Source organism: Tamandua tetradactyla, chromosome X (assembly GCF_023851605.1).
Source record: "Tamandua tetradactyla isolate mTamTet1 chromosome X, mTamTet1.pri, whole genome shotgun sequence".
NCBI lineage: Eukaryota > Metazoa > Chordata > Mammalia > Pilosa > Myrmecophagidae > Tamandua > Tamandua tetradactyla.
This window is the reverse complement of record NC_135353.1, coordinates 70,045,694-70,055,646: the sequence shown is the minus strand read 5'-3', so window position 1 is coordinate 70,055,646 and position 9,953 is coordinate 70,045,694. Positions and strand designations below refer to the sequence as shown.

The window sequence follows — 9,953 nt, the reverse complement described above, 5'->3', positions numbered from 1 at the left end:
CTGGGGACACTAGTGGGACTAGGGAGGTGAATAAAATAGGATGCCCTTTTAGCAGATGGTAAAGTAGAAACATCAAGCGATGCCTAATCAGGGCTACCTAGAAACACACTGTTGCCACCTCACTGGAATTTCCCTAAAGGAGAGAGAGCCTGGTTTCTCAACCTCAACACTACTGCCATTGTGAACTCGTGATTAATTCTTTGTTGTCGGCCAGCGTGGTGTGTTCTGTGCATTGTAAGATGTTAAGCAGCATCCTTGGCCTCTTACCTATTAGATGCCAGTAGCATCATCCCTCCAAAATCTTGAGGATGAAAAATGTTTCTCAACTATGTCAAATGTCCCTAGGGTATGAATCCCACCCATGCTGGGGAGCATTATAGGATGAGCTCAACAACTCAAAACTATGTAGGGAGTTGATCTGATTGAGGAGATGAAAAGACCTCATAAACCTGAGTTCACTGCCCCCTCTCTGCCTCACCTTGATGCAACCGTGTTCCAGGAGAGAGGTGAGTGGTTCAGCCTTCACAAAGGGAGTGGGAGAGAAACATACTCCCCTTTGCAGAGGCTGCAAAGGCAGGTGATGAGAAGAGAGCACCAGGGACTGTGTGGGTGGATGCCACAGTGCCTTGCAATTAGAAAAGTGCCCATAGCAGGAAGTGGGTGGTGCTACCTCAGAGACTTCCCTGATCTCATCTCTAGAGAGATGAGGCCCCAGCTCAAAACAGAGCTCAATTCATCATCAGGGGCTCTCATAGCAAACAGCAGGAAAAATCACAGGGTCAACAGAAAAATATGGATGGAGGAGGAAAAGGAAAGTTTCCAGCCTGTCAGTGAGACTGCAGTCTAGGTGAATGGCAATACCACTGAACTGAAAGCCAGAACCTCCAAATTCTAGTGCCACCTTATCATTTGGTAATCTTGGTCAAGACCTTTTCTCTCTGGGCCTTAAGTGTCCTCATGTTTCTCCCATGGGAATAACAACCCTCGCACAAACACTACAGTGATTGTGAAGATCCTAGGAGATAACACAGGGCAAACAAACCCAATGTTAATGTTCACTGCTGTTTTATTCAAAGAAAGGAATCAGAAGAATATAAGAACGAAAATACTAAGAAGAAGCAGACTCAGAAGTAGAATTATAAGAAAAATAAAGAAAGGAAAAGAAGTATAAGGAGGAAAGCCAAATGGAAATGGAGGGTGGAGAGTGCAAAGAAGTGAAGGAAGATGGGTAGTCTGATCTCTTTGACATGGGCCTGCAGACATATGTTGGAAGTATCTTTTAAAACCAGAAGAAATTCAGGATAAAACTGAAGAACAGCAGGCAACTGCATATCAATCCACCTAGATAGGCCATGGAAGGACTCCAAGAAGGCTGACTGCTCTATCTGTGGGTGTTTCAGGTGTCCTACGTGAAGGCAATCGACATCTGGATGGCTGTGTGCCTGCTCTTCGTGTTCGCTGCCCTGCTGGAGTATGCTGCTGTCAATTTTGTCTCCCGTCAGCATAAGGAATTCACACGACTTGGACGAAGGCAGAGGCGCCAACACATAGTGAGTATAACTGTAGAGGGACCCACATCCCTTCTCCTTTGGACTTTTTTCTCTCTCCTCCTCCCACAAACCAAGACCCAACCTAAGGCTGCAAGGACTGGATAGGTCAATCAGGAACCCTGGATCCTAATCCCAGACTGGTCACAGATAAACTAAGTAATTTGACCTCTTTGAATCTATTGCCTTATCTGTCCAATAGCACAATAATCCTTGGAGGGCAGAACAGTATAGTTATAAAAGCATAAGCACAGTGCCTGGCACATAGTAAGCACTGAAATAATGCTCTTAGTTCACATTAGGAGCTTATCTAGCAAGTTCACGTGAGACTGCTTTGAGAACTAGTAATAATTCTTGAAGTTACACCTGGCTCCTCCTCCACCCATGTGGAAGGTGCCCCAAACTGTCATACAACGATTGTTGGCTGAGAATTCAAGAGCTACACATTGGTGCCTTTCTAGGGGAGCATTGTAAAAGGGTCCCCATAACAAAGCTGGGGTTGAGAAAACACTACTTGCCTCTTCTAGCTGTTAGATTTCTTCTTCTTGATCTTAATTGGGCAAATCCGAGTTGTTGGACTTGAGCTGTTCTTCTCCTTCACTCTTGTTTGTTAACCCCATTTCTCCTATGGTGGAGTTTTCACCTGGGGAAATACACAAGGAAACCTGTCATCATGACAACCAAAATACTTTACCTCCAATTGCCCAGACAATAGGTACAAGGTAAATTGTCGTGACAACACAAGAGCCTGAGCCACCCTCACTGGAAGCAAGGGCCCAATTATGAGCAAGGCAGAAAGCCCTTACTGAGCAATCTACCCGTTATTCATTAGAGCCACAGAGTTCAGGTTATTTTGAGCTCTGGCACCTTATTTTCTGCCTAATCTGGAGGCTCCAAGGCCAAAGGAGCAAGCACATAATGAACTTTGGAGGGATAGGCAATAGTGACCTGGGCCCACTGTTAAAATCCAGCTCTAGCCTGTCTGGGTCACACTAGCACTAAGACTCCTCTCTCTTCCTAACACCCCACTCACTACCTAAGCTGCTCCTGGGGCACCCCTACTATATCCACACTAGAAATATTTTACAAACTACCTCCGGGTTTCCGGTCCCTTGCTAAGGTCCCTTTCTCCTGTGAGCAGGGCTACCGTCTCATCTAGTAGTTTGTCCAAATTTATCAATTCTTGCCTTGCTTTGGTCCTAAATTGGACCCTGAAAAGCCTGCCCTCTAGTGGACTGATCCACACCTGCATCTTCTTGATAAGGACTTACTCATCTAGACCTAAAACCCTCCTTTTAAACTTTCAGATCCCAAACCGGGGGTTAGACAAAAATAATCTAGACTTGGAAGAAGAGCAGGAAAATAGGATGTACCCTTTTCTAAGTTAGCTGTCGCCCCCTACTCTTCAGCATGTCAAAAACCTGTGCCTCTATGGGCTCAACAATGCCATCCTGATCAAAAATAGGGAAAGAAGGGTAACAAATAAGGGATCAGTGGCTGAGGGAATTCAAATAGATCTGAGAGGCTACTCTGTGGTCACTCCTACTCATGCTTCAGTTAGACATTGCTCCCTATCATAACTTGCCAAACCCCAATCAAAGCCATTCCTGCCAATCCTAAAGAACACCTAGGGTATTATATAAGACTCTACAAAAGTTCTACGCATTAGGGTAACTTTCCAGAAACCCACAACCTCCAGATGGGTCCCTGGATGAGATAATCCTGAAATGCAGAGGGCCCAGCCTCTCCAGAACATCAGCCAGTTCCATCTCCCTACCCCATATTATTAGCAGACCCTTCCAACATGAAAAAGTTAGAATGGGCATAACCCAAATACTCCTAAAGAGTGAGAGAAAGATCAAAGGTGATGGTGGAGTTATACAGGGAAGGTAGCGTTTAAAAAATGAATATGTTGCTGAATCATTATATTGATATTTATTTTAGTCTCCAGTGTCTTAGAGCAGCTAGAAGTAAAAAACCTAAAATTGTGGAACTGTTAACCCACAAACTCTGAAACCTGTTCTACAACAAACTGTTGTGATGTGATTTGAAATTTATTGCTTATTTGTACATATGTTATTTCTTACAAAAAAGAAAAAGAATTCAAAAAACAAAACAAAACAAAACAGTGCCTGTGTAAGGAGGGGGAACGGAGAGTTATTGCTTGGTAGATGTGGAGTTTGTTTGGTTTGATGAAAGGGTTTTGGTATTGGATGGTGGTGATAGTGACACAATATTGTGAATGTAATTGATGCCACTGAATTGAAACTTAAAAATGTTTAAAATGGCACATTTATGTTATGCATATGTTACCACACTAAAATTAGGGGAGAAAAAAAAGAAAGAAAAGAAACAAACAAAAAAACAAAAACCAGTGCCTGATCATGGGATTGAGAAAGCCTTCTTAACCAAAAGGGGGAAGAGAGAAATGAGACAAAATAAAGTTTCAGTGTCTGAGAGATTTCAGAGTTGAGAGGCTATCCTGGAGGTTATTCTTATGTATTTTACAGATACCCCTTTTTTAGTTTATCGTATATTAGAGTGGCTAGAGGGAAGTACCTGAAACTGTTTAGCTGTGTTCCAGTAGCATTGATTCCTGAAGTTGACTGAAGACACAGTAACAAGATGAAAGCCATACAGTTATACAATCATTATCAAAGATCAAGGTTCCTGGTTTACAGTTCAACAATTCAGGTATTTCCTTCTGGCTATTCCAATACACTAGCAACCAAAAAGAAACATCCATATAATGATTCAGTAGTCATAATCATTTGCTAAATCCTAATTTTCTCAATTACAACTCCTTCGTCTCATTTGATTTTTCTTTCATTCTTCAGGGATGTCTGGACAATGACCATTTTAACTTCTTTGTACTGGAAGGGAGTGTCGACCTCATAGGGTAAAGGAATGAACTTGGTTGATTATCTTGGAAATACTGGTACCTCTGGGTTTCAGGGCTTAATTGGCATAGAACAATCTGGAGGCCTTAAGCTTCTGAAAAACTAAACTTACTAAGTAAAACTTCTTATAGAGTCTTAGATAGAGCCCAGGGTATTCTTTAGGGTTTTCAAAAATACTGTTGATTGGGGCTTGGTATACTGTTGCAATTTGCATAAGACTAACCTCCAGAATGACCTCATGATTCTACTTTGATCTTGATGGCCTCTTTTTTTTTTTTAGCACTTTAAAAAAAATTTTTTTAAACATAACAACATACAGTCATGAACATTCTTACCATGTGATCATTCCATTCTTGGTATATAATCAATAACTCACAATATCATCATATTGTTGTATATTCATCACCATGATCATTTCTTAGAACATTTGCATCAATTCAGAAAAAGAAAAAAGAAAAAAAACATACATACCATACCCCTTACCCCTCCCTCTCATTGACTGCTAGTACTTCCATCTACACAATATTTTTAGCCTTTGTTGACCATATTTTTTCTATATTGCTTACCACTCCCTTTCATTGATCACTAGCATTTCAATCTACTAAATTTATTTTAACATTTGTTCCCCCTATTATTTATTATTTTTAATCCATATGTTTTACTCATCTGTCCATACTGTAGATAAAAGGAGCATCAGACACAAGGTTTTCACAATCACACAGTCACATTGCAAAAGCTGTATCATTATACAATCATCTTCAAGAAACATGGCTTCTGGAACACATCTCTACATTTTCAGGCACTACCCTCCAGCCTCTCTGTTACGCCTTAACTAAAAAGGTGATATCTGTTTAACGTGTAAAAGTAACCTCCAGGATAACCTCTCGACTCTGAAATCTCTCAGCCATTGACACTTTATTCTGTCTCATTTGTCTCTTCCCCCTTTTCATTGAGGTGTTCTCAATCCCTTGATGCTGAGTCCCAGCTCATGCTAGGATTTCTGTCACATGTTGCCAGGAAGGTTTACATCCCTGGGAGTCATGTCCCACCTAGAGAGGGGGAGGGCAGTGAGTTTGCTTATTGTATTGACTGAGAGAGATAGGCCACATTTGAGCAACAAAAGAGGTTCTCTGGGGGTGACTCTTAGGACTAATTTTAAGTAGGCTTAGTGTTGATGGCTTCTCAAAGCTTATCTTGGACAAGAAAAACAGGCTGCCAACCAGTTCAGAGTCCTTTTGCTAGTTAAATTGCCTCCATGGGTGTCTCAGCAACAAAAGATGGTCTTAGTTGCTGTAGAGGTTGACACTTGTCCCACTCTTCCCTGCACCTCTCCCACCCCTAACTGCTCACAGCTCATCCCCTCCTGCTTATATATAATATGTTTATCCTGAGTTCATAATGGAGTCTTTCCTAACCTGTGCTTCATTATTACAAAGTTATGACAATAGGCTGGGCACTGCTTAAGTTCCTGGAGCCTGCCTGAAAGTGGGCTAAGGCTTGTTGTTAATGTAAATTAAATCTGGAAATCAAAGCCTGTGCCATTAGATGTGTCCCTTCCTAAGTATCCTAAAACTATTGACATTCCAGTGGAACTGTAGTGGGAAACCTGGAGGTCACCGAACAGGCTAGAAAGTTGGTGGAGAGTTTTCCCATTTCTAGAATCCCTCTTGGTCCTTTTTCAGCTAGAGAAGTGGAAGTCCTTAGTCTGAGAGGAAAGGCGAGGGGAGTGATAAATCCATAGGATTAACAGGAAGTTCTTAGTCAAGAACAATTTAGGAGTATTCTAGGAGCTAGGCAGCTATTCATCTAGCTCCAGGCTTAATCCTGTCCTCTAAATTCTCTTCAACTACCCATTTCCACTATGGGTGTCCTTTTTCCATGCTACTGTGTGAAGTGGCCTAAAATTTTCCATGGATTCTATTTTATCTTCCCAGCTAGTCTAAAGCTTCCCAGGGAAAGATCTGGCTCTCTTTTTCATAACCTCAGCAGGCCCTAGCACCAAGTTCTGAGCAAACCAGCCCACCAACATACCTCTGCAAGCTGACTAACAAGAGCTCTCTTGAGCTAGGCAGAGAGAAAGCCTTGCCTTATCAACAAATAATTTGAGAACTGGAAGAAATTTCAAAATAGTGCAATGTTCTCTCAGAGTTTTGGTTCCAGAAGCCTTCTTGTCTTTCTCCATCCCCCAACATATCTGCCTCCCACATTCTCTAATCTCTTCTCTTCCAGCCTCACTCACATCAATACACATCATTTTCTCCCATCTCTATATCTCATGTCCGACACTGTGCATTCCCTCCCCAACTTGATTTTTGGATTATCTTTCCTCTCTAGCCTCCCAAAAACCCAAACTGTAGACGGCTGCAAAAAAAAAATTGTTGTTTCAACAGCAGTGGAAGCTACAAACTGGTAGTTAAGAATCTATTGTCCCTTCCCAACACACATACATATACACAAACACCTCAGAATTTAGCCTAAATAGATAAATCCAGGACCCTCCCACTCTTGGATTTCAGGCTACCCAACTTTGCCCCTCCAACTATAAGAGGTATACCATGTGTGGTAGTTAGGTTCAGGTGTCAATTTGGCCAAGTGATGGTGCCCTGTTATTCTATTTCTCTGGTCTTAAGTCATCAGCATGTGAAATTCATCTATGGCTGACTGCATTTGTGGTCGGCTAGGGGGAATGCCTTCCACAATGAGTAAGGTTTAATTTAATTAGCTAGAGGCTTAAAAGAGAGAGGTCAGAAGAGCTCTCAGCAGCTCAGCATACCTCATCTCAGCACTCGCAGCTCAGTCCAGACATTCAGAGATGCAGAAAGGAATCACCCCGGGGAAAGCTTTTGGCACCCAGAAGCTAGATGTTACCGTATGCCTTCCCTTGTAACAGAGAACCTTGGATAAAAGTTAGCTGCCTTTCCTCTGAAGAACTATAAATTTTTAACTAAATAAATCCCCTTATTAAAAGCCAATCCGGGTGATGCGATGGTGACTCAGGGCAGAATTCTCACCTGCCATGCTGGAGGCCGGAGTTCATTTCCCAGTGCCTGCCCATGTTAAAAAAAAAAAAAAAAAAAAAGCCAATCCATCTCTGGTTTGTTGCATTCTGGCAGCGTTAGCAGACTAAAACACCATGCTAAAAAAAAAAACATATTAAGATTAAAAAGCAACAAGGGCAGCTTACTCCATTTGCTACTTTCTTTCCCATGAGAAATGGCTGTTTCCAGCCCAGGACAATTTCCCAGTAACTCCCTTTAGATATACTGTGATTTTATAAAAGGGGAAATAATTAGATCCATAGAATAAGAATCAACAGTTGGATCTAAAGAGAAGCAAGTCTATTTGTGCTTCTATCCTTCCGACTTGAGAGCAGAAGTGGGAAACAGGTTTGGTTGAGATACCCTAACCCCACCCTGCCCCATTTTCAGTTTTCAGTTATTTGGGACATATTTGTTTGCCTCTAGTTCTTCACTGCTAAAATGGGTGCAACAAACCTCCCTTGTAAGAATAGCATAAAAATGAATTAGAGAAAACATGTGAGGTAAGCTAAGCTATTTTGTGAATGAGGCTATGGAAATGGCTTTGAGCAGAGAGGTAAGACAGCCCCATTTCCCTTCTTTGGACCCAAGGCTGCCCCACTACAACTCAGGATCCAAACACAACCCCAGTAATGAATTGATTCCATTCAACACATGTACAACTCTCTCCACAGACTCCGAGAAAACCAAGGGTTGAGCAGTAAAGGTCTTTAGTGGGCACCTTTACAGAGCTTCTTTCCTAAGCCAAAGGTGCCACTCCCTTTCTAGAGGCTGTAGGGCAGAGGCTGTGGTGAGAGGCAGGGAATAAACATTTTTTCCTGCCAAGCACTTTGTAACTAAGATTTTCATCTGAATTGAATCTTCAGTTTGAGACCCTGAAAGGACACTGAATTCAAAAGAACAAAAAGCCATTCCCTTTCCTATATTCTCAAGCATGTGGCTCCTCAGTTCATGCATTCAACAGGTATCTGGTGAGTGTCTACTAAATGCCAGGCACTGTATTAGGCACTGAAGATACAGCCATGAGCAAGACTAAAGAAGTTTCCCAAGGGTGTATGAGCTGAAGGCAGTAGAGTAAGAGATGGGATATGTTGTTGAACCTCTGGCCTGGGTTTGCCCATGCCTGATGCCCAGTGTTATTTTAATAGCTCAGTCTCTAGTGACGTAATAATCAAGGGTGACTAGATTATTACCATATCAACATCTCACCTATAAACTTCACTTTTCAATGTGTTACCATAGCTGCAGAAGTCCTATTTATAAAGACCCTATACTGTCTAACCACACAAAGTGTGTAAAATCTGCCTTATCCATGTATTGAATATGTCTATACCATATTCATACAATATTAATGTACATGTTCATATAACCTAGAGTAAATGCCTCAGGTAGCTGGAGGGTTAACAGCTCATCCCAGTTTGCCTTGGATTGTCCCAGTTTTTGCACCAGAAGTTCTTTGTCCCAAGAAATCCCTCAGTCAGGGCAAACCAGGATGGTTTGTCCAGGACTTTTACAGTTTTAAAACTGAAATCTGTGTCCTGAAAATCCCCTAGACCCAGGGCAAACTGAGATGGTAGCATCTCCTGGTAGCACCATCCTGGAAGAGGCATTTCACTTCAGGTGATTTCTTGGATAGCTAAAGCTTGAACTTCTTTGAGCATCAATACTCTCAAAAATTGTAACCATCTTTGAAGGAAAGATGATTCTTCCCTGTCATCTCTTTAAATTTCAGGCTGTGAACCATCATTTATTATGGTAGTATGTCCTTTAAAAGTACATAAAATCATGTTTGTTGGGTTGTATGTAAAATAAGTGTAAATAGGATCTGAGTCAGGACCTGAGGACCAGTTATGTTATAGTTACTTGAAGTTGTCAACTGACTATTGAATAAATGAACTTTCTGTAGTATGCTAAATTACTTAGTGCTTTTATTAAATCCACCTCCTCAGTGTTAATGTGTTCATCATAATGCATTTATTGTGCATTAATGGAATGTGCATTGGGTAATTAATGTTACCCTGGATATACTAAACCCCTATGTCAAATCTGCTGATTTGCAGAGAAGCACAAGTGCCTGCAATATAGTGATCAGCTTTATCCTTATTTGGATAAACCTATAGGGTCAGTTAAAGCTTTGAGAATTTTCAGCTTTGAGTCAAGATCAACAATTTTTGAAAGATACTATGTACCAGGAGAACTAATTCTCCAGCTTTTGAAAGTCACTAAAGTTAAGTTCACAAAGTCTAAATATCTCAACTATGCTCTCTAATGACTGCCATATTCTGTTTATTATCAGAGATAACTTTACATCCAGGTATCTATGAGCTCCCTCTCATAGTGGGCTGCCACTTCACTGGGTTTTAGATAGCTCTAAATGATGCTATGCATTTTTAAAAGGCGGGTTCAGGGCCTATCTGCAAATGGAATCGTAATATATACCACACATACAATATATACCTGCTTAGTAG

The 9,953-nt window shown here is 41.3% G+C and overlaps 1 protein-coding gene across 1 annotated transcript in view; it reads right to left on the bottom strand.

Annotated features, from left to right (window-relative positions):
- Window positions 1-1,064: 1,064 nt before the first annotated feature.
- Window positions 1,065-9,953, bottom strand: part of TMEM31 (transmembrane protein 31) — a 29,274-nt gene continuing 20,385 nt past the window's right edge. Inside the window, 4 exon segments of the mRNA XM_077145144.1 lie at window positions 1,065-1,143; window positions 1,146-1,346; window positions 1,348-1,476; window positions 2,066-2,190. Coding sequence (XP_077001259.1) covers window positions 1,084-1,143; window positions 1,146-1,346; window positions 1,348-1,476; window positions 2,066-2,167 — 492 coding nt within the window. The 5' untranslated portion in view covers window positions 2,168-2,190 and the 3' untranslated portion in view covers window positions 1,065-1,083.